At 37.6% G+C, this 25,418-nt stretch overlaps 1 protein-coding gene across 1 annotated transcript in view; it reads left to right on the top strand.

Annotated features, from left to right (window-relative positions):
- Positions 1 to 18,096, top strand: part of Meikin (meiotic kinetochore factor) — a gene marked incomplete at its 3' end in the record, with an annotated part of 99,534 nt that extends 81,438 nt beyond the window's left edge. Inside the window, exon 12 of the mRNA XM_046467639.2 lies at positions 17,976 to 18,096. Coding sequence (XP_046323595.1) covers positions 17,976 to 18,096 — 121 coding nt within the window. The remainder of the gene's footprint in view (positions 1 to 17,975) is intronic.
- Between the last annotated feature and the right edge of the window lie 7,322 nt (positions 18,097 to 25,418).

Raw genomic sequence — 25,418 nt, 5'->3', positions numbered from 1 at the left:
GGTAAAATGAACATTCTCAAGTAAATAACCTTCTCCACACTTCAAGGAACTCAAAAAAGAACTAAGTCCAAAGTCAGAAAAAGGGAAGAAAAATAGAGTTTAGAATGGAAGTAAATGAAAAGGAGAGTAGAAGACAATAGGAAAGTTTAATAAACTAATACTTGTTTTATTTAAATGGTAAAATTACACAAACTTTAGTTAGACTGAGAAAAAAAAGAGAAAGGACTCAAAATTATAAATGAAAAAGGAGGCATTGTAATTGGTAGCTCAGAGATATAAAGCAGCATAAGAAGACAACAAATACATACAATGATTTGGATAACCTAGAAGAAATAATTTCTATAAATTTATAACCTTCAAAGACTCTATCATGAAGATACAGAAAATCTCAATAGACCAATGACAAATACAGAGTTTGAATCAGTAATTAAATACTTATAAACAAAAGTCCAGGACTAGATGTCTTCATGAATAAATTGAAATGAATATTTCCAAGAAGCAAAGTCAATCCTCATCAAAGTCTTCCAAAGTATTGTGGAGGAAGACACACTTCCAAACTCATTTTTTGAGGCCAACATTACTCTCCTACTAAGGCCACATAAAGACACTATGAAAAAATAAATTATAAGCCAATTTCTAAGATGAGTATAGTTGCAAAAATCCTCAACATAATTCCAGCAAAGTTCAACAGCACATTTAGTATACCATGATCAAAAGAAATTTTTGCCAGGGGTGGAGGATGAGCCATTATAAAAAAATCAATTAATGTGATATTTCAACAGAGTGAAGGGCAAAAACTATATGACAAAATTTGACAGTCTTTCCTGATAAAAAATCCCAATCAAAATCCCAACGGCATTTCTTGTAGAAATAGAGAAAGCAATCATGAAATTTATATGGGAAAATAAAAAAGACCCAGAATAGCAAAAACAATGCTAAGCAGGAAGTGTGAATCAGGCGGTATAGCGATACCAGACTTCAAACTATACTACAGAGCAATAGTAACAAAAACAGCATGGTACTGGTACCAAAACAGGTGGGTGGACCAATGGTACAGAATAGAGGACACAGAAACCAATCCACAAAACTACAACTATCTTATATTTGATAAAGGGGCTAAAAGCATGCAATGGAGGAAGGATAGCATCTTCAACAAATGGTGCTGGGAAAACTGGAAATCCATATGCAACAAAATGAAACTGAATCCCTTTCTCTCTCCATGCACAAAAGTTAATTCAAAATGGATCAAGGAGCTTGATATCAAATCAGAGACACGGCGTCTGATAGAAGAAAAAGTTGGCTACAATCTACATACTGTGGGGTCGGGCTCCAAATTCCTCAATAGGACACCCATAGCACAAAAGTTAATAACTAGAATCAACAAATGGGACTTACTCAAACTAAAAAGTTTTTTCTCAGCAAAAGAAACAATAAGAGAGGTAAATAGGGAGCCTACATCCGGGGAACAAATCTTTACTCCTCATACTTCAGATAGAGCCCTAATATCTAGAGTATACAAAGAACTCAAAAAATTAGACAATAAGATAACAAATAACCCAATCAACAAATGGGCCAAGGACCTGAACAGACACTTCTCAGAGGAGGACATATAATCAATCAACAAGCACATGAAAAAATGCTCACCATCTCTAGCAGTCAGAGAAATGCAAATCAAAACCACCCTAAGATACTATCTCACTCCAGTAAGATTGGCAGTCATTATGAAGTCAAACAACAACAAGTGCTGGCGAGGATGTGGGGAAAAGGGTACACTTGTACATTGCTGGTGGGACTGCAAATTGGTGCAGCCAATTTGGAAAGCAGTATGGAGATTTCTTGGAAAGCTGGGAATGGAACCACCATTTGACCCAGCTATTCCCCTTCTAGGTCTATTCCCTAAAGACCTAAAAAGAGCATGCTACAGGGACACTGCTACATCGATGTTCATAGCAGCACAATTCACAATAGCAAGACTGTGAGCTACTCGAAAAATAAATCATGAAGATAATTCCATTTATAATAGCACCAAAAAGAACAAAATTCTCAGAAATAAATCTAAACCAAAGAAGTAAAAGCTCTGTGCACTGAAAGTTTTGAGCTATTCAAGAAAGATATTGAAGAAGACAGATAAATGGAAAGATATCACATTTTATAGATTGGAAGAATTAATATTGTTGAAATATTCAAATATCAAAGCAATCTAAGATTTCATACATTATTTATAAATTCCTATGGCATTTTTTTGCAGAAATAGAAAAAGTAATCTTAAAATTCACATGGAACACCAAAGCCTCCAAACAGTTAAAGCAGTGTTGAGAAAGAACAACAAAGCTGGAAATATCACACTCCTGAATAATTGATTGATTTTATATGTTTACTAATTTATTTACTTTTTGGTACTAGGAATTGAACACTAAAGAAGTTTCTCCTGGAATCTTCTGCCTAGATCTAATAGAGTATACTGTTTCCCTCTGTACTTCAGGAACAATTATCATCCTGGGATTTCCCTGTCCCGTCATCCTGGGGATTTCCTTTGCTAATCTCCTGTTTCTCCTATAGCTTTTTATTTTTCCCTTACTTCAGAGGACTTAATACTCCCACTAACTTCCTGTGAAAGAGTACCTTACATAGAAATTGGGACCTTTCATTACTGAAACTGTTCTTATTTCATCTTCCTATTTGGTTGATAATTTAGGCAGAAATTATTTTCTTTAGAATTTTTCCAGCATAACTTGATTGTAGTTCTAGCTTCTTGTGGTGGTATTTTGAGAAGTCATGTTGATGCCTAGTCTTTTTTTAAGTATTTTTTTTTAGTTTAGGTGGACACAATGCCTTTATTTTATTTATTTTTATGTGGTGCTGAGGATCAAACCCAGGGCCTCACCCACACCAGGCAAGCAGTCTACTACTGAGCCAAAACCCAAGCCCCAATTCCTAGTCTTAAATGACAGACAAACTATTACTCTGTGGAAGACAAAAGAATTTTCTCCTTGACCCTGTGTTCTGAAATTTCATGATAATGTGCCTTCATATGGATCTTTTTCCATGTATTGTTCTAGAATATAGTGAGTTCTTTAAATCTGGAAAAAGATGCACTTAGGTTTCACAAAATTTTTCAGATCATTTAATTAATATTTTTTTTAGTTTTTTATTTAATTGATTTTATTTTTTAAGTACATGACAGCAGAATGCATTACAATTTATTACACTATAGAACACAGTTTTTCATATCTTTGTATATAAAGCATATTCACGCCAATTCATGTCTTTATACATGTACTTTGTTTTGCATTACAATTCTTATTACACATATGTACCACATTTTTTCATATCTCTGTATATAAAGTAGGTTGACACCCAGTTCGTGTCTTCATACTTGTACTTTGGATAATGATGTCCATCACATTCCACCATCCTTGCTACTCCGCTGCCTCCTCCCTGTCCTTCCAATACTTCTTCCCTATCTAGAATTCATCTATTCCTCCCATGTTTCCCCTCCCTACCCCACTATGTGTCAGCCTCCTTATGTCAGAGAAAACATTCCGCATTTGTTTTTTTGGGATTGGCTAACTTCACTTAGCATTATCTTCTCTGAGGCCAACCATTTGCCTGAAACTGCCATGATTTTATTATCTTTTATTACTGAGTAAAATTCCATTGTGTATATATGCCACATTTTTTAATCCATTCATCTACTGAAGAGCATCTAAGTTGGCTCCACAGTTTAGCTATTGTGAATTGTGCTGCTGTAAACATTGATGTGGCTGTGTCCCTATAGTATGCTGTTTTTAAGTCCTTTCAGTATAGTCTGAGGAGAGGGATAGCTGGGTCAAATGGTTGTTGCATTCCCAGATTTCCAAGAAATCTCCATACTGTTTTTCATATTGGCTGCACCAATCTGCAGTCCCACCAGCAATGTATGAGTGTACCTTTTTCCCCACATCCTCACCAACACTTATTGTTGTTTGTCTTCATAATAGCTGCCATTCTGACTGGAGTGAGATGATATCTTAGAGTAGTTTTGATTTGCATTTCTCTGATTGCTAGAGATGATGAGCATTTTTTCCTACATTTGTTGATTGATTGTATATCCTCTTCTGAGAAGTGTCTATTCAGGTCCTTGCCCCATTTGTTGACTGGGTTATTTGTTTTTTCGGTGCTTAGCTTTGTGAGTTCTTTATATATCCTAGAGATTAGTGCTCTATCTGATGTGTGAAGGATAAAAATTTGCTCCCAGGAGGTAGGATCTCTATTCACCTCACAGATTGTTTCTTTTGCCGAGAAGAAACTTTTTAGTTTAATTCTATCCCATTTATTCATTCTTGGTTTTAATTCTTATGCTATAGGAGTCTTATTAAGGAAGTTGGGGCCTAATCCCACATGATGAAGATTAGGGCCTACTTTTCTATTAGATGCAGAGTTTCTGGTTTAATTCTTAGGTCCTTGATCCATTTTGAGTTAAGTTTTGTGCATGGGGTTTAATTTCTTTTTGTTGCATATGGATTTCCAGTTTTCCCAGCACCATTTGTTGAAGATGCTATCTTTTCTCCAGTGCATGTTTTTGGCACCTTTGTCTAATATAAGATAATTGTAATTTTGTGGGTTAGTGTCCTCTATTCTGTACCATTGGTCTACCAGTCTGTTTTGATGCCAATACCATGCTGTTTTTGTTACTATTTCTCTGTAGTATAGTTTAGCTTCTTATACAGTGATGCCACCTGCTTCTCTCTTCCTGCTAAGGGTTGCTTTAGCTATTATGGGTCTCTTATTTTTCCAGGTGAATTTCGTGATTGCTTTTTCTATTTCTATTGGGATTTTGATCGGAATCGCATTAAATCTGTACAATGCGTTTGGTAGTATGGTAATTTTGATAATATTAATTCTGCAAGGTAGATCTTTCCATCTTCTAAGGTCTTCTTTGATTTCTCTCTTTAGGGTTCTGTAATTTTCATTGTATAGATCTTTCACTTCTTTCATTAAGTTGACTGCCAAGTATCTTATTTTTTTTTTGAGGTTATGTAAATTGGGGTAGTTTTCCTCATTTCCTTCTCAGAGGCTTTGTCACTGATATACAGAAATGCCTTTGTTTTATGGGTGTTGATTTTATATCCTGCTACTTTGCTGAATTCATTTACTAGTTCTAGAAGTTTTCTGGTGGAGTTTTTTTGGTCTTCTAGGTATAGAATCATTGTCAGCAAATAGTGCTAATTTAAGTTCTTCTTTTCCAATATATATCCCTTCGATTTCTTTTGACCGTCTAATTGCTCTGGCCAGTGTTTCAAGAACTATGTCGAATAGAAGTGGTGAAAGAGGGCATCCCTGTCTTGTTCCTGCTTTTAGAGGGGATGCCTTCAATTTTTCTCCATTTAGAATGATGTTGGCCTGAGGCTTAGTGTAGATAGCCTTTATGATGTTGAGATATGTTCCTTTATCCCTAGTTTTTCTAGTGTTTTGAACATAAAGGGGTGCTGTATTTTGTCAAATGGTTTTTCTGTGTCTATTGAGATGATCATATGATTATTATCTTTAAGTCTATTGATGTGATGAATTACCTTTATTGATTTCCGTATGTTTAACCAATCTAGCATCCATGGGATAAATCCCATTTGATCATGGTGCATAATCTTTTTGATATGTTTTTGTATTCAATTTGCCAGAATTTTATTGAGAATTTTTGCATCTATGTTTATTAGAGATATTGGTCTGAAATTTTCTTTCTTTAATGTGTCTTTGCCTGGTTTGGGGATCAGAGTAATATTGGCCTCATAGAATGAGTTTGGAATTATTTCCTCTTTTTCTATTTCCTGAAAGTAATTGAGGAGTATTGGTATTAGTTCTTCTTTAAAGGTCTTGTAGAACTCAGCTGTGTATCCATCCAGTCCTGGGCTTTTCTTGGTTGATAAGCTTTTGATGGCTTTTTTTATTTTGTGATTGATTTCCAATTTCATTCCATTATGATCTGATAAAATGCATGGTAGTATCTCTACTTTTTTATATTTGCTAAGAGTTGCTTTGTGGCAGAGTATATGGTCTATTTTAGAGAAGGATCCATGTGCTGCTGAGAAGAAAGTATATCCTCACATGGTATTGGTCTGTTTAAATTGTGTATATCTTCCTGACTCAATCTGGGCAAATCGTATGACTTAAGAAATTTGTTGATGCCTTCAATGTCTTCTATTTTATTGGAGTATAAGATTTCAAAATAATTACTAATTATCCTCTCTATTTCTGTAGTGTTTGTTGTGATATTACCTTTTTCATCACATATGCTGGTAATTTGAGTTCTCTCTCTCCTTCTCTTCGTTAGCGTGGCTAAGGGTCTGTCAATTTTATTTATTTTTTTAAAGAACCAACTTTTAGTTTTGTCAATTTGTTCAATTGTTTCTTTTGTTTCAATTTCATTGATTTCAGCTCCAATTTTAATTATTTCTTGCCTTCTACTGCTTTTGCTGCTGGTTTGTTCTTCTTTTTCTAGGGCTTTGAGATGTAGTGTGAGGTCACTTACTTGTTGACTTTTTCTTTTTTTTAAGGAATGAACTCCATGCAATGAATTTTCCTCTTAGTACTGCTTTCATAGTGTCTCAGAGATTTCAATATATTGTGTCTTTGTTCTCATTTACCTTTAAGAATTTTTTGATCCTCCTCCTTGGTGTCTTTTGCGACCCATTGTTCATTCTGTAGCATATTGTTTAGTCTCCAGGTGATGCAGAAATTTTTATTTTTTATTTTGTGATTGATTTCCAATTTCATTCCATTATGATCTGATAAAATGCATGGTAGTATCTCTATTTTTTTGTATTTGCTAAGAGTTGTTTGTGGCAGAGTATATGGTCTATTTTACAGAAGGATCCATGTGCTGCCGAGAAGAAATGGTATCCACTTGATGCAGGTTGAAATATTCTATACATATATATGTCAGTTAAGTCTAAGTTATTGAGTTCTATAGTTTCTTTACTCAACTTTTGTTTGGAAGATCTATCCAGTGGTGAGAGAGGTGTGTTAAAGTCACTGACAATTGTGTTTTGGTCAATTTGACTCTTGAACTTGAGAAGAGTTTGTTTGATGAACATAGCTGCAGCATTGTATGGGGCATATATATATTTAGGATTGTTATGTCTTGTTGGTGTATGCTTTCCTTCAGCAGTATGTAATGTCCATCTTTATCCCGTTTGATTAACCTTGGCTTGGAGTCTACTTTAATGGAGTGTGGGAACCCCTGCTTACTTCCACACTCCGTGTGAGTGGTATGATTTTTCCCAACCTTTTATCTTCAGTCTGTGGATGTCTTTTCCTATCAGATGAGTCTCCTGGAGGCAGCATATTGTTGGCGTCTTTTTTTTTTAATCAAATCTGCTAGCCTGTGTCTTTTGATTGGTGAGTTTAAGCCATTAACATTTAGGGTTACTACTGAGACATGGTTTGTATTTCCATCCATATTTGTTCCTTTTTGTTATTTTACTTGAATTGGCTTCCCTCTTTGATTAGTTTTTTCTTTAGTGTACTACTTCTCTGCTGATTTTCATTGCTGTTTTTTCTTTTTTCTTTTTTTTAAATTTTTAAATATTTATTGTTTAGTTTTTGGCGGACTCAACATCTTTATTTGTATGTGGTGCTGAGATCGAACCCAGTGCCACGTGCATGCCAGGCAAGCGCGCTACCGCTTGAGCCACATCCCCATGAAATATTTTGCCAAGGATGTTTTATAGTGCCGGTTTTCTAGCTATAAATTCTTTTAACTTTTGTTTATTGTTGAAGAATTTTATTTCATCTTCAAATCTAAAGCTTAATTTTGCTGGATACAAGATTTTTGGTTGGCACCCATTATCTTTCAGAGCTTGATATATATTGTTCTGGGATCTTCTAGCTTTCAGGGTCTGTGTTGAAAAATCTGCCATTATCATAATTGGTTTTCCCTTATATGTAATCTGATTCCTTTCTCTTGTGGTTTTTAAAATTCTCTCCTTAGTCTGTATGTTGGGCATTTTTATTATAATGTGCCTTGGTGTGGATCTGTTGTGATTTTGTACATTTGGCATCCTGTAGGCTTCTCGAATTTGGATTTCCAATTCATTCTTATGTTTGGAAAGTTTTCTGATATCATTTCTTTGAATAGATTGTTAATTCCTTTTGTTTATATCTCTATGCTTCCTCTATCCCAGTAACTCTTAAATTTGGTCTTTTTATGCTATCCCATATTTCTTGAATGTTCTGCTTGTCATTTCTTATTATTTTCACTGTGTGGTCTGTGTTTTTTTCAAGATGATTTACTTTATCCTTATTGTCTGATGTCCTATCTTCTAAGTGGTCTACTCTGTTGGTGATGCTTTCATTTGAGTTTTTAATTTGGTTTATTATTTCTTTCATTTCAAGGATTTCTGTTTTGTTTTTGTTTTTGTAGAACCTCTATCTCCCTGTTGAGGTGATTTTTTGCTTTTTGGATTTGTTTATGTAGCTCATTGTCGAAGTAATCTTTCATTGCCTGTATTTGTTCTTTTATGTCTTTCAGATCTCAAAATATTTTAACCATGTATATCCTGAAATCTTTCTCTGTCATGTTTCCTGCTATAGCTGCCAATGCTTCTAATGATGTGGTGTCTTGATTTGTGGTACTTTCTTCCCTTGTTTTTTCATGTTGCTCATGTGTTTTCCTTTCCAGTTCTGTGGATGTGGTGTGTTATTGTTTTTACCCTATAGATTTTTAGTGCTTTTGTAGGGTTCCAAGATCTCTCTTTTGTGGGGAAGGACAATGTTAACAGATCCCAAAATCAACAATCCATCTCCTACGAACACATTGTTGTTATTAAGACATTTGCAGTTTAGTCTCAATGTCCAGAAATGTTGGATTCAATTATTATTTAAAATATAATAAGTAGTTTCATAAAAAGGTTTACAGTTTCTGGCAGTGGACAATGAACTGGGGGTCAGGCATAGAACAATATGCTAAGGGGAAAAGATGTGAGGGTTAATATATCTTAGGAAATGTGAAAGAGAAATCTAGTGATAAGGATTAGTAGCAGGAGAATAGATAGGAAGTAATTTGGGTTAGACAATTACGGTTTGTATCTCTGTGCCTTCCCTCTATCCCAGTAAGAGTACATAAAACAGTAGAGTACATAAAACAAACACACATATGTATTTAGAAAAATTCAGGATGTAAAAATAGTATAATTTGGAGGGTGAAGGAAGAAGAAAGAAAAAGGAAAGAAAGAAAGAAAAAAGAGGAAAAAGAAAATTAAAAGGGCTTATGCAATTCCTCTATATTATGTTATTCAGATGACTCAGTCCTCTAAGTCCTATTTCATGCAAAGTTCTTGGTTTTACATATGTTGAGCATGTGAGGGCCAGAGGATAGAAGGATTGAAGAGGAAGAAAAAGAGAAAAAAAATTCTCGTTTCTTTCCTGCTTCTCTTCTCATCCAGTAGGTGGAGTTGTCTGTTTTAAGCTGGTGACTCTGTCCTCAGGATGGTGTAGGTAACCAGGGTGAGAAGACTAGACCTGTTGTGGAGTGTCTGGAAGTGGGGTGTGCCACCCAGCAGTCCCAGCAGGGAAATAGCACCTCCCGGGTCTTTTTTTGTGACCACTAGTCTGACTTGAGCCCCTGGTATCATCTCCCTCTCTTGTCTGGAGATTTCCCAGATCCTAAGCTCTCTGTTATGCTCCAGACTTTAGTCCCCTCCCCTCTTTTACTTATCAGGATCCAACTGTGCGACCTCTCATCCCCAGATTCATACCAAGTGGACGCTGCCCTGCTCACACTGTACTCCTTCCCAGCTGAGCTCTTTTTGTGTTGGGTGGTCACTGTGCCGAGTTAATGCTGTTGGGGAGGGGGAAGAATTGGAAATCAGGTACCTGCTCAGATGGCGATCTGATCTGTAGCCACACCTACCAAAAATGTCGAGGAAGGTTTTCCAAGATGCAGTTGGTCTGCTTCCAGTGCCAGGGTGTCTGGTGGGGTGGGGGGAGCTGGGCGATGGCCTTGTGCTGTGGATATATAGCAGTTGAGTGACCTATGTGGGAGCAGATCGCAGTCTGGAGTTCTGCAGAGGTGCTGATAGGTGGTTCTGCTAAGCTGCTTGTGAGCCATGGGTGAACTAGAACTGCAGGCTTTGGGTCCAGAGTCTGGAGACTTATTGGAGCCCAGAGGCTCTGATATTCTGCATGGGTGGTTGCAGTGCTGGTGATTTCTGCGAGAATCCACTGTATAGGGGTCTTCTCACACTCTCTGAGATGTTGTGTTCCGTCTAGGGGAGACCTTGTGGAGAAACTGCCTGTCTGCTTTCTTGGTTTCTTCCACAGAGGAGCGAGAAACAGGACCTCCTCTATTTTACCATCTTCCTGCCCCTGATGATATTTTTTCATCAATAATTTATTTTCCTCTCCCTCTTCTACTCCTGTGTTCACTCCTTTCATCACCTATTATTTGGATATTGTGCTTCTTGTTCTTTTATCTTCTTTTTGTTCTTTTGTTTGTTTTCTGGTTATCTTAATGTAACTGTATCTTCTAATGTTAATACAGTTAATCTTGCTCTTTTCTTTGCTAGAGTAGTATCTGTTTCCTCCAAGATCTATTCTTCCTTTCACCCTTCTTTCCCTTCTTTCTTCCCTTACCCACTTCTTCTTCCATTTCCTTCTTCTCTTTCTCCTCTTTTTTCTTCTTATTCTTCCCCACCTTTCTTCTCACATATATTTTCTCCATTATATGAATTTTATTTTCATTCCAAATATCATATATATATATATATAAAACTTATATGAATATATACATAATAATACTTATAAATATGTTATATATATAACTTATATTCATATTTAAGATTATGGATGTAAAAGGCTGACTGGACAGTCTAGATAATTAGTAGGGCTTGTCAACTGTTAGATTCACTGTGGAATAATAAGGCTGAAACTTTTACTCTTGTTAGCAACATTAGATCTTTGGACTGTTGAGAGCAGAATGTTTTAGTCCCTTGCCTGGAGGATAAAGGTCTCTTAGGGCTGGGAGTCTCAGTGTCCAATAAGCATACAGTTTCACTTAATCCAACTATTTTTTCATGAAACCTCCACCTTCAACTGCTGGAAGTTCTTCAGAGAGGAAATGATCTGTTATATACCCTTCCCTGAGAAAAATCCTGTAGTCTTTTGCTTGAGATGGAACCACTGCAAGAAAGAAGAACTTAGAATCTGATGGCTTTCTATTTATATAAGTATAGCATTCATACAAAAGAGAATTTTCATAGTTTAATAAAAAAAATAGATGAACACCTTTATGCCTACCACTTAGACCATTTAACAGTACATTACAAATAACCCCCCTAAAAAATCCAAAGAACTTCACCATGATTACATTTATCCTACCCAATAAGTAACTACTATCTTGAGGCTTGTGTCATTGATTCCTCTAGTTCACTTTTTATTTTTCAAATTTAACATAATTACTAAATCTGTGAACATGGTGTGTATATATATATCCTCATTTGTTTGGGTATTTATTAATATTTTTCAATAGAGTTCTATAATTTTAACTAGAATGATCTTAAAATTTTTGTTAGGTATATTTCAAGGAACTTTATATTATTTGATGCTTTTGTAAATTATTCCTTTTTATAAACTCTATTTTCTAAGTGTTTGTTATGGGGTAGAGATAAAATCAATTTGTATGTATTTGTGCATAGCCAGCAACCCTGTTACTTTTCAATATTGCTAATATTTGTCTGTATATTCCTTTGGATTTTCTGTGTAGACAGTCATATCATCTATAAATAATGGCAAGTTTGTTTCTTCCATGAGATTTGTGCCTTATTGTCCTGGATGGGACCTCTAGTGTAAAATAGTTCTTATTTGGGATCATAAGTGAAATTATTTACAAAGTTTCACCATTAAGATTAAAGTTTTTGCAAATTACAACTTACATTAAGGTATGGTAGTAAACAACTTGAAAATTTTTAGTGTCAAAACCAACAGAATTTCTTTCTTATACTGTCCTTCCATTGAGTGGACTAAGACCCCAACTTGCTGTATCTGACAGAATAGCTACCATTTTGAATGTTACCAGAAATCATTTTGTAAACCACTCCTACTCGGGAGGCTGAGGGATGAGAATCACAAATTCAAAGCCATCCTCAGCAGCTTAGTGAGACCTTGTTTCTCAAAATAAATAAGTAAGTTAGTAAGTAAATGGGGGGGGGCGGTGGCTGGAGGGGCTACAAATGTTGTTCAGTGGTAGAGTGCTCCTGGGTTCAATCTTAAATATTGCCAAGAGAGAAAGGGAAAGAAAAAGGAAAAAGCAAGCAAGCTAGCTAGTTCTGAAAGGCCTTTTTACCTTGGTAATTAAATATTCCTGCCTGGGAATGACATTCATTACTTACTCAGAAGAATAGTCACATTGGCCTCACTGAATGGCAAGGTCAAGGAGTGCATTGTTATCTCCCACCTTTACTAGATTAAGAACTTTCCCTATTTTTCTAGTTTTCTATGAAGTGAAAAATCATAGAAAAAAATATGATTTTTTAAATTAAATGCTTTTCTATATCTATTAAGATAATTAAAATTACTTTTCATCTTTTAACCTATTAATGTGGTGAAATAAATTAGCTGATTAAAAAATTTGCAATACCGGGAAGTAAACCCAGGGTCACTCCACCATAGAACTACATCCTCAGCCCTTTTTTATTTTGAGATCGGGTTTTGCTAAATTGCCCATGCTGGCCTTGAACTTGTAATCCTTCTTCCTCAGCTTCCTGAACAGCTGGGTTATAAATGTGCACTACCATGCCTGGTAATTTTTTAGTGTTGGTCATGATATCTACCTACTAGGTAGGAAGATATAATTAGTAGATTTAGTTAATTATTATCTTGCTCAAAATTTTTCTATCTATGTTTCTAAATGATTATTCCCAGCGATTTTCTTGTCTGGTTTTAGGATTAAAGGTATTGGGTTTATGGAATGAAGAGGTATTGGGTTTATAGAAATTGTCTATTTCTATTCTTAAGAAAAAATCTATGTAAGTTCAAAATTATCTATAATTTAAAGTTTATTAGAACATGTCTATCTGGGCCTGGTGTTTTATTTATGTGAAGATTTGTAATCCTATATTTAATTTCTCTGTAGTGTTCTATCAAATCTCTGTTTCTTCTTCAATTTTAGAAAGTTAATTATTCCTAAGAATTGATACATTTTATTAAAAGTATTCAAATCAATTAATAAAAGTTGTCTATAGTCTTCTATTTTTAATCTTAGTGTATCTCATATCCATGACCTCTTTTCATTCTAAATATTTCTCCTGTCTTTAAAAACTAGTCTTATCAAAGTTTTGTTCATTTTCTTAGTCTTTTTCAAAGAATAAATCTATGGGATTGTTAATATCCTTTATATCTTTACCTTGTATTTTATTGATTCCTGCCCTTACCTTTTCTGACTTCTTATATTTTCTTTGGATTTACCTTACATGTCTTTCAATGCTTATTTAATTGTAACCAACAAGTTTGATATGTTATCATTTCAGTACTACTTAAGTATTTTTAAATTCCATTATGATTTCATTTTAACCAAAGAATTCCTTAGAAATTCTAAGTATATGAAAACTTTTTATTTATTTTTATTGTTCACTTCTAATTTAATTACATTGTGATCAGAGCAAGTGGTCTGTACATGGGAGGAGGGGTCCTTTGAAATTTTTGACAGGTGTATTATGGCCTAGTTCTTGATTGATTTTTATTAAATGTTACTATATTTGAAAATAATATTTATTTTGTAATTGTTGATATGTGAAGTTTCTCTGAATTAAACTTGTTAATTCTGTTTTCCAATTTTTAAAATATTTTCTGATATTTCATCTATTAAAGTGATCAATAAGAAAGAGTAATGTGTTGAAATTAAGCACTATAATGATGGGAGATTTGTTAGCTTCCTTCTGTGGGCCTTTAAATTTTTGCTTTGTATATTTTGAAGCTATTTTATTGGCTCCAGGTTCATTTTAAATGGTTATAGTTTTCTTGTGACTTGTCCTTCTTTTTATTCTTTAGCAAGCCTCTTTGTTCCTAATAATGTTTTCAATTCTGTTTTTTGTCTTGAACAAATATTGTTACCCTACTTTTCTCTTTGTATTTTCTTGGTATATATTTTTTTCTGTTCTTTTATTATTAACTTTATCACCTCCTTTTGTATTGGGTCAGTCTCTTGTAAATAGCTGGATTTTCACTCTAGTCTTACAATCTCTTGTCTTTTAACTCTAAAGTTTAGTCCACTGACATGTATTGTGATTGTTGCTGTATTTGGACTTGTTTCTATCGTCTTTGTTTTTTATTTGTTTTTTGTCTTTTTTTTTCTAAGACTCCTTTTCCTTAACAATTTTTGGTACACTAAAAAAGTTTTCAATATTCTTTATTCCACTTCTCCCCTATGGGTTTGGAATTTATACTCTCCATTTTGTTTTACATCATGATTACTCTTGAAAATTTACTAGCTATATTTAAGTTAGTAAAGTCTAAAGAATTGAACAGTAACTCACTTTTGTTGCTGAAAAGTACAAGGATCTTAGAACATTTTCTCATATTATTTCATTGAATAGATTGCTCATTCCTTTGGTTTGAACCTCTATACCTTCCTGTATCCCAATGACTCTTAAGTTTGGTCTCTTTATGTTATCCCATATTTCTTGGATGTTCTGCTCATGGTTTCTTAACAGTCTTGCTGAGCTGTCTATGTTCTTTTCAAGTTGAAATACTTTTTCTTCATTGTCTGATGTTCTATCTTCTAAGTGTTCTACTCTGCTGGTAGTATTCTCAATTGAGTGAGTTTTTAAGTTGGTTTATTGCTTCCTGCATTTCTAGGATTTCTGTTTGTGTTTTATAACCTCTATCTCCCTGTTTAGCTGATCTTTTGCTTCTTGGATTTGTTTATGTAATTCATTGTCGAAGTGATCTTTCATTGTCTGATTTTGCTGTCTAATGTCTTCCTTGAGACTCCAGATCATCTGAAGCATGTATATTCTGAATTCTTCATCTGACATTCCATCTGCTGCAGCTATTACCTCTTCTAAAGTTGAGTTGACCTGCATCGCTTGTGGTCCTTTCTTTCCTTGTCTTTTCATACTGCTCGCGTTTCTTTCTGCTTGGTGAAACTGTTGTGTTATTGAAATTTTCCCCCTATATATTTATATTGCTCTTGTATAGTTGAAAAGTCTCCCTTGCAGGGGCGGGCGGCGGCTGTGCTCCTTCTCCAATTGGGGTGATCTGTCTACCACGCTCACGGGCCGCTGGGCCTGTTCTGCCGGTCGGTCACAGGTCTGCCTACCTTGCGGGCACGGGCGGCGGCTCTGCTCTACCCCTACTCCAATTGGGGTGATGTGTCTGCCATGCTGGCAGGCCGCTAGGCCTGTTCCGCCAGTCGGTCGCAGGTCTGCCTACCTTGCGGGCGCGGGTGGCGGCTCTGCTCTGCCCCTACTCCAATTGGCATGACGTGACTACCACACCAGCGGGTCGCTGGGCCTGTTCCGCCGGGCAGTTGCAGGTCTGCCTACCTTGTGGGCGCAGGCGGCGGCTCTGCTCTGTCCCTACTCCAATTGGGGTGACATGACTACCACGCCCGCAGGCCGCTGGGCCTGTTCCGCCGGTCAGTCGCAGGTCTTCCTACCTTGCGGGCACGGGCGGCAGCTCTGCTCTGCCCCTACTCCAATTGGGGTGTCGTGACTACCACGCTGGCAGGTGGCTGGGCCTGTTCCGGGCGCGAGCGGCGGCTCTGCTCTGCCCCTACTCCAATTGGGGTGACGTGTGTACCACGCTGGCAGGCTGCTGGGCCTGATCCGCCGGTCTGTCGCAGGTCTGCCTACCTTGCAGGCGCGGGCGGCGGCTCTGCCCTGCCCCTCCTCCAATTGGTGTGACTTGTCTACCACACCCGCGGACCACTGGGCCTGTTCCGGGCGCGGGCGAAGGCTCTGCTCTGCTCCTACTCCAATTGGGGTGACGTGTCTGTCGCGGCAGGCCACTGGGCCTGTTCCGCTGGTCGGTCGCAGGTCTGCCCACCTTTCGGGCGCGGGTGGCGGCTCTACTCTGCCCCTACTCCAATTGGGGTGACGTGTGTACCACGCCAGCAGGCTGCTGGGCCTGATCCGCCGGTCTGTCGCAGGTCTGCCTACCTTGCAGGCGTGGGTGGCGGCTCTGCCCTGCCGCTCCTACCACGCCCGCGGACCGCTGGGCCTGTTTTGCCGGTCGGTCGCAGGTCTGCCTACCATGCGGGCACGGGTGGCGGCTCTGCTCTGCCCCTACTCCAATTGGGGTTACGTGACTACCACGCCGGTGGGCTGCTGGGCCTGATCCGGGCGCGGGCGAAGGCTCTGCTCTGCCCCTACTCCAACTGGGGTGACGTGTGTACCCCACCAGCAGGCCACTGGGCCTGATCTGCCAGTCTGTCGCAGGTCTGCCTACCTTGCAGGCGCGGGCGGCGGCTCTGCCCTGCCCCTCCTACCACGCCCGCAGACCGCTGAGCCTGTTTTGCCGGTCGGTCGCAGGTCTGCCTACCATGCGGGCGCAGGTGGCAGCTCTGCTCTGCCCCTACTCCAGTTGGGGTTACATGACTACCACGCCGGCGGGCCGCTGGGCCTGTTCCTGGCGCAGGCGGCGGCTCTGCTCTGCCCCTCTGGCTTGATGACAAAGTGAGAGAGACTCGGGTGTTTGTGACTCACTTTCTTTACCAGGAGACCAACTGTTTCTGTCGCAGCTGGTATCGATGAAGTTCTCTCCTCCGCCGCTTTCTGATGACATCAGATCTCTGCCATGTTGGTATCCCATGCGAATGGCAGCATTTCGTTCCCTTTGCCGGGTGACCAAAGCAACGGGTGAGTCCTGACCGGCCCTCACAAGCCCCGTCTCAGTCCTGTTGCCACTGCCTATGAAGGCTCTGTTGGTATTTACCTCCACAGTATTCAGCAGGACCTGGACAGAGAAGCATTTCCGCGGGTTCTTTATCCCTGGGCCAGAGCAGTTCCGGGAGCCGGAATTCGGCCGCTCCGTGCTCGGTGTATGTTCTGATAGGAGCAGGCTCCAAGAAGCAGTTTCCGCGGGTTATTTAGCACTGAGCCTGAGTAATTTGTCTGCGAGCCGCAGGCGAATGGCAGCCTGAAATTACCTGTTCTATGGCTGAATGAGCTTCGATCATTCGAAAACAGGGATGGTGACGTCAGCTCTCCAAGGTGGTCGCCGCTGGCTTCCTCTGTGGTCTGACCGGTGTGGAGAACCGAATTGGACCGCTTCCTTCCCCCGTCTCAAACCCAGAATTCAGCACTGAGTATGGTGATTGCACAGCTGGCAGAAGCCCGCAGAAACTGCAGCGCTGTATCTTTGCGTTGCTATCTCCTCGTTTCCCAGCGCGCGCCGCAGACTCTAGCCGTAGGGCGATTTGCTGAATAAGCAGTGTGACCCTCCATGCGGACAAATCTCTCCCGTTTGAGCCCCCGTAGCTGATCCTCGTGCAATGGAAATCCTTTCTCTAGGATTTGGAGCACCCCAATTTTGCTGGAAATTCCTAACAAGATAGCTTTTAGCCATTCTAACTTGTCATTCTCCTGCACAGTGACGCGGTACATGGGGGTAATGCTCTCCCTTCGCCACCATCTTCCTAAAACCCTCAGAATTAAATTTAAAGTTGTATTTTAACTCATTAAATCATGCAGACTTTCCCATTTTGAGTGCTTGAATTTCAACTCCACCTTTACTTATTCTCTATATTATATAAGTCATCCAGTCTCTTTGAAATTAAATTTCTTCATTGTAAAAAAGGAATAACAATCTGTCTTGCTAAGGTCTTGTATTAAGTGAGCAAATATTTTTGAAACAATTAGTGTCTGGAGTAAACACTAAATAAATGCTTGCTATTATTAATATCTATGGAATATGGATATTGAGACTATTTGTATTTGAAATAAAGTAACAAAAGAATGGTACCTGGATGAATTATGTAATAACTGTTTTTTTTTTCTTTTCAGATTCCTTCAGATACATCAGAAATTTGTTGTATTATTAGGGCATCACCAGGAACTAGACAAATGAAAAATAAAGGTGATACTGTAAATAAGAAACATTCTCCTCCTAAAGATATTACTCAAGGTACTGTACTTTGAATGCAAAGCATATATAATAATCTGGATTACATAAAAATTTTTTTCATTGTTTTTTCAGTGGTTATAAATTGTAATCAGAATGTTCTTAAACAAAAGGCAAATGGTAAAATTACAAAAGTCTGGTCAGGTACTTGATTAAAATATTTTTTAAAGGCAAATAATTTAACATTTAAAAAAGTTAGCTTATGACATTGACTTATCTAGGCCACTTCCTCTTGTAACAATTTGGAATTTCATGTTGTTTGGGTTTCATTTTAGTAGCATATGAAAAAGTTTTTACATTCACCTAACATTGGTTGAATATTTCCTCTGTGAAAGGCCCTATGCTAAGAACTTTATCATCTCATTTATTTTTCACTATTTCAGGTTTGATAGGATATGTACTGTTATCCTATTTAAGACTCTGAGACTAAAAGTGTTTGCAGTTTGTTTAAGATCTACCAATTGGTGAAGAGGAATTCAATCCTTCGAAGCATTTAAACTTCAAATTAGTTTGTTTGTTTGTTGTATTCTCCTGAATGTGTCTACTCAATGGAACTTTGGAAACTTTTGTGAGCAAGCAGCCAGTGAAGCAACTGAAATTTAATGTATTATGTAGAACTTCAATTCATCCAGGCTGTCCACTCTTTATTTTTGTCCTCATTTCCTCCACGGTACCTGCTTTGAGCATTTTCTAAGTCCACAGAGATCGCTCTCTCTCTCTCTCTCTCTCTCTCTCTCTCTCTCTCTCTCTCTCTCTCTCTCTCGGTACCAGGGATCAAACCCGGGGTACTTACCTACTGAGTTGCATCCCTAGCCCTTTTTTATATTTTATTAGAGACAGGGTCTCACTGAGTTGCCTAGGACCTCACTAACTTGCTGAGGCTGGGTTTGAACTTGCAATCCTCCTCTCTCAGCCTCCTGAGTCACTGGGATTACAGGCATGCACCACTGTGCCCAGTGGAGACCTCTCTTTTTTAATAAGTTCCTTGGATACTTAATTGAACCCTTAATACACTTGTATTAGTTAGGGTTCTCAAAAAAAACACAACTAATAGGAGTTAGGTAAGTAGATAGATAGAAGTAATGAAAGATACAGAAATAGATACATAGAGAAATATATAGGTATATAGGAGGGGATATTTATGGGAATTGTTTTACATGCTTTTGAGAGCTACAAAGCCCTATAACATGCCATCTGCAAGCTGGAAAATCAGGGAAGCCAGTGGTGTAGCTGAGTCAAAGTCTGAAGTTCTGCCAGCCAAGGGAATCAATGGTATAACTCTCAGCCATAGACATGAAAAGCTGAGGGCTGCAGGTACAAATCCCAAAGTCTGTCAATGTAGAGTTCTGGTATCTGAGGCCAGGAATAGATGGGGATCCCACCTCTGTAAGAGTGTGAATTTGCCTTTCTTCTGAATTTTTGTTCTGTTCTGACTCTCAACACACACACACACACACACACACACCTCTGTATGTATGTATGTATGCATGTGTGTGTGTATATATATACACACATACATACATACATACATACATACATACACATAGAAATGTACATGTTTATATAAAGAGATTTATTTTAAAGAATTGACTTACATGGTTATGGGGTTTATCTGGACAAACCTGAAAATTATAGGATAGGCTGGCAGATTGGAACTCCTCCAGAAACTGATGGTATATTCTTTAAGCAGATTTCTTTTACAGAAGAACCTCAGTTTTGCTTTTGCTCTTAAGGCCTTTAAGCTGATTGGATGAGGTCTACCCACATTATCAATATTATAGATGCTAACCATATCTATAACATAACTTCATAGCAATATTTAAATTAGTATTTTATTGAATAGTTGTGTAAAATAGCCTAGCCAAGTTGTCTTATACAAGTAACCATTACAGTTCAACCCTTGTCAAATATGCATTCATATACATCTTAACCATACTCAATTTTTAGTAGCAAAGACTTTACTCATACTTCTGCCTAACATGATACAGCTGCCTTACATAATCCTTTCCCCAGAAGAGAATCCAAAGTCACTGGGTGATGTTTACTCTTCTCTTTGATAATCCTATACTATCCTATGATTTTAAAACTGTGATTAAAAGTTATTGGTAATATATTTATGTTATATGTTAAGATGGTAAGAGGAAAAAGAAAACAAACATATTTGCTTAACTAGTCATGTGATTATAATTGGTATTAACTAATTTATCCCACTACCCATTCCATATTCCTACTGCCTTCAGGTGATTGGGCTTTATGGTCCTTCATTCTTGATGGGTCTGGGTCATTAGTTGTCCTGCCTACATTGGATTAATCTTAACCACAGATCATGGTAATCTTAAGAGACACTCTGAAGGATCTCCTGTATTCCAGACATGTTCTTTCTTATTGCCATTGTGAGGTAGTAATCAAATTTTCCCATAGTGGTCCAGATCAATCACCCCATACAATTGTATAAATCCCATATTGGCCTGTTGACTATGAGCCTAAAGTGGCTGGTGGATGTCTTTAACTTTCAGTTCTATGTCTCCTGGTGAAAGGATTTTCCCTTTGAAACTAAGACCTTTAAGCCAGAAAAGTATAAAGTCACAGAAACAGAAAGAAAGTTTTTCTAGTGGTCATCAGGAGTAATAATGAGTGGTACCACTTTTATGTCCATTCCTTTATTCCTGGCTACGGGAGAAAGTGTACCATATGAGAAAATACAGCCCTTGGAGAACTTTGCCCCAGTCTTCCAAGTTATTGCTACCTAACTGTGCTATTAATAAACCTTTGAAAGGCCATTCCACAGCTCTTATCAGGCTAGCTGCTTTAGCATGTTCAGGAACATAGTAGGACTAGATAATTCCATGAACATTGACCAATTTCTTTACTTCTTTTGCTGTGTAGTTCATTGGTCAGAATCAATATTGTATGTAATACCCTAAGAGTGGGTAAGGCATTCCATAAATTCATGGCGGTAGTTTTGGTAGAAGCATTGTTGGGGTGGGAGGGATCCATATCCGGAGTGTTTATTTCAGTAAAAACAAAATATTTCCCCTTCCATGATAGAAATTATCAAATATAATCAACCTGATACCAGTTTACTGACTGATCACTCTAAGAAATAGTGCCATATTAGGAACTCATTGTTGGTCTCTGCTGCTGTCAGATTGGGCACTGAGTAGTGACTGTACCCAGGTTGACCTTGGTAAATGGAAGTCTGTGTTGTAGGCCCTATAAAAAATTTCCATCCCTGCCACCATGGCCACTTAGTTTATGTGCTGTGAAGCAGAGAAAATCTCAGTCAGCCTCTTTCACTATCCTTATTCTGACAGAAGTTGCTGGGGAAAGAGACTGGTAGACAAAAGAACTGGCTATCCTTTTTTTTATTTTTTAAATTTTATTTATTTATTTTAGTTGTTGATGGACCTTTATTTTTTTATTTATATGTGGTACTGAGAATTGAACCCAGTGCCTCACACATTCAAGACAAGCACTCTACCATTGAGCCACAACTGCAGCCCAAGAACTGGCTATCCTAACCACTTGATTCTTTAAACCCTCTTCTGCTGAGGTCACCTTTTGGTGTGCATCTGTATGGAACATAGTTATCTTTACTTTTTTTTGAACATTCAGAGAGGTTTATCCAGTGCCTCTTCTCAAATGTTCTTGTCACTAATTTTCCAGACATGCTTCTTCCAAACTCCTGGTCATCCAACCAAACCATAGGTTACTATTTCTGAAATGAATATATAACCTAACATCTGGCCATTTCTCCTTCCAGCAAAGCAAGTAACCAGATGTACTACTCAATGTTCTAACCACTGGGAGAATTTTTCTTCTCCAGTTTCTTTGAAATATGTCCCAGAGATGGGCAGAAAAACCTGTAAACCAAACCTGAGCTTTGTCTTCCTTAGTTAACTGATCCTAGAGAACTCCCCATGTCAGCATAAGTTCAGGCTGGGAGCGAGAAGGTAACCTAGCTAAAGCACAGGCTTGGGCACTTTAGGCTACTTTTTCACATAACTTACTTGTGCCTTCAGTACATGTTTAACCCCAATGTTTTTATATATATATATATATATATATATATATATATATATATATATATATATATATATATCACCTTCATTTGATAACAAAGTCCTGATCTTCACACCAACTTTAGGGCTTAGAGGGTCAGATAGCACATAGTAGTCACATGGTAACTTGGTGGCCCGTGGTTAAGGCCAACTAATATGTCAAACACTGTTTCTCAAAAGGAGAGTAGTTACCCATTTAGGATGGCAGGACTTTATTCCAAAATCCTTAGAATCCACACTCTATAGATGTGACTCAACTATAGAGACCTGACAAAGGCTCCAAATAACATCTCTATCTGTCACAGACACTTCAAGCATCATTGGATCTGTTGGACCATATAGTGCAAGTGCCAGAGTCTTAAACAATAGTCTGGACCAGTTGTGGAACCTTCTCTTGTCCTGAGCCTCCTGTGAAATCTAGCAGCTTTTCAGGTCACTTAGTAAATGGGCTGAAGTAGTACACTCAAATGGGATAGCTGTTGGCTCCAAAATCTATAAAACCAACTAGGTATTATGCCTCTTTTTTGATTTTAGGAAGGGCCAGATGCAAGAACATATCCTTGGGCTGGGGTTGTGGTTCAGTGGTAAGAGTGCTTGCCTAACATGTGTGAGGCACTAGGTTCAATCCTCAGCACCACATTAAAAAAATAAATAAAGGTTTTTTAAAAAAGAATTTATCCTTTACTGTAGAAGGTATCTCTTATACCACAGACCCCTAGAAAGTTCGCTGAGAGGGAATACTGCCCCTCAGTGACCTGGCAATTCTACTTCTAGGAATATACCTAGAAATAATGTGTACATATGTTCAACAACAGGTATATACTAGAATGTTCACTATGCATGATAGTCTCGATCTGAAAACTATCTACAAGTACATCAAGTAAAATGGATAAACTGTATATTCATATATTGGAATGCTATATAGCAATGAGAATCAACAATAAACTGTTAAATGCATCTGTTAAATGTTGACTCATATGAATTTTATATAAGATGCCAGTCACAGTAAGAGTGCATTTAATATTATTTATATTTATGTAGTGTAAACAAGGCAAAACTAAACTATAACAGAAACCAGGATAGTGGTTGAAGTGAGAGTATTAACTGGAAGAAATTATTAGGGGGGGATTCCAGGGTGTTGGTAATGTTCTGTTTCATTATCTGGGTGCTGGTTATATAGATGTGTAACATTTGTGAAAATCCTTTAATAGTACACATATGTGTACTTTTTTATAGATGTAATATGTTAATAAAAGTTAAAAGTAGAAAACTCTAAATTTCATCTTTTTGGCCTGTCATATTTATTTATGACATCAGATATTGTCAGTATTCTTGGTATAATTATGTAAAAAATCAATACCAAAAAGGATCTGGGAGGTTCTTTAGAGTGTTCCAATCAAAGTTTTTAATGTAATTCACATAGAGACCCCCCTGAAGAATGTTGAACTAATGCTGCCATTCCTTGGCTTCTCTCTAGGCTTTCTCTGTAACAGCAGCCTCCTCGCTTAAGTAATTCCCTTTCAACCTTTGACCACTTGTTTGTGCCTTTCCTTTAGTAAAAATAGCAAAGCCCCAAGCTACCTTGTGATCCTGTTATTTTAAATATGCAATGGCCTATTTTTAGTACTGGCATTTAAAGTTTTAGCTAGTTTGGCAGTAATCTAATCAGGACTGCAGCTCACTTGTGATGGTCTAGGACCCTGTTCAGTATGCCACTTATTCATTAATGGCTGACATTGTGCTGATTAAAGAAAAAAAATGGTGAGAGTAAAACAAAAGAGAGGTGATAGAGGAGGTGGTGTGGTAAGAAGGAGTATGAGAATGGTGACAGCCAGATAGAAGAGGCCTTAGAAAATGTCAAATATAATCAACCCAATACTAGATATCTCAATGTGCGGTCCTCTGACTACCTGTATCGAGAATTGCAGACTTGATAAACTGCAATCTCTAAAGATAAGGTACAGGATTCTAAAATATGTGGAACTCAAAGTGATTCAAATAGTTATTAAAATTTGAGAACTATTAATTATAATAATTATCTACTCTGTTTTGTTCATTCTACATAACAAAATGACCAAGTTGATAAGTTATTTGCCCAAATTCTGAGCCTGCCAGTAATTGGATGGCAAAAATCAGAATTAGATACTATAGGAACCCAGGGGAGGACACCTTTATCCTTTAACTAGAAACATGTACTTTTAGATAGAAGGTTGACTTTTAGATAATAATAGCAGACAGAAATAATCACATAGGAACAGGACAAATGAAGTGAGAATAGTTCCAGTCAAATATCTGGGAGATAGTAGTAGAAATCACTTAATAGGGTGTCCCTAATTTAAATCGTAGCTCTATAACATGAGCAAATTACTGAAATATTTTGAATTTTAGCTTGCTACCTGTTAAATTAATACAGTGGGAGTTCTTATAGAATTGTTGTGAGGATTAGAGATAGTCTATTTAAAATATAATAACCACTAATTTTTCAATAATTATGATTTGCTTCTATTGGTGAGGTTGATTCTTCAAATCTATCATACTTTCTCTTTTGAAAACTGTTCCTTGGCTTTTACTAGATAGTTAAAAGCTTAAAATATGTTGAGTGGTTATTGTACTTCATGGCAAATTTGGTTATGCTATCTCATATAAAGACTACATCAGGTAAGTGTGTATAGTTTGACATAGAACCTTGATCTAGTACAAATACAATGAAATGTGCTAGTTAGTTCCTTGGAGGAAAGGAAATCCAACTAGTTTGACATCATTGATGGAGGCTTTTAAGCCTGTTGTTTTATTGTTAGGTAGCTAATGAATGAAAAGATGAAGTTCTGTAGTTGGTTCATTCATTCAGCTAACATTTATTAATCCTGAACTAGATGCATTTACTTGTTGGCCATTTTGAATTAATTATATAGTTATTCTCTTCAGAAACTTTATAATTCTATTGAGGAAACAGATGTTTAAACAAGTCCAATGAAGTATATGTGCTTTAATAGAGATATATATGGACTCTGCTGGGATACACATGAAAGATGAGAAATCCTCTAGAAGATGAGCTGAGGGGCTGGGGATGTGGCTCAAGCGACAGCGTGCTCGCCTGGCATGCGTGCGGCCCGGGTTCGATCCTCAGCACCACATACAAACAAAGATGTTGTGTCTGCCAAGAACTAAAAAATAAAAAATATTAAAAAAAAAAGATGAGCTGAGGACCACAGGGACATCCTGAGCATAGGCCTTCTTGGAAGAAGGACCAATGAGAAGAAAAAA

The sequence above is a fragment of the Marmota monax genome, unplaced genomic scaffold (genome assembly GCF_021218885.2).
Source record: "Marmota monax isolate L192 unplaced genomic scaffold, Marmota_monax_Labrador192_F-V1.1 WCK01_AAM20220418_F8-fsc00199, whole genome shotgun sequence".
Taxonomy (NCBI): Eukaryota; Metazoa; Chordata; class Mammalia; order Rodentia; family Sciuridae; genus Marmota; species Marmota monax.
This window is presented reverse-complemented; position numbering and strand designations above follow the sequence as displayed.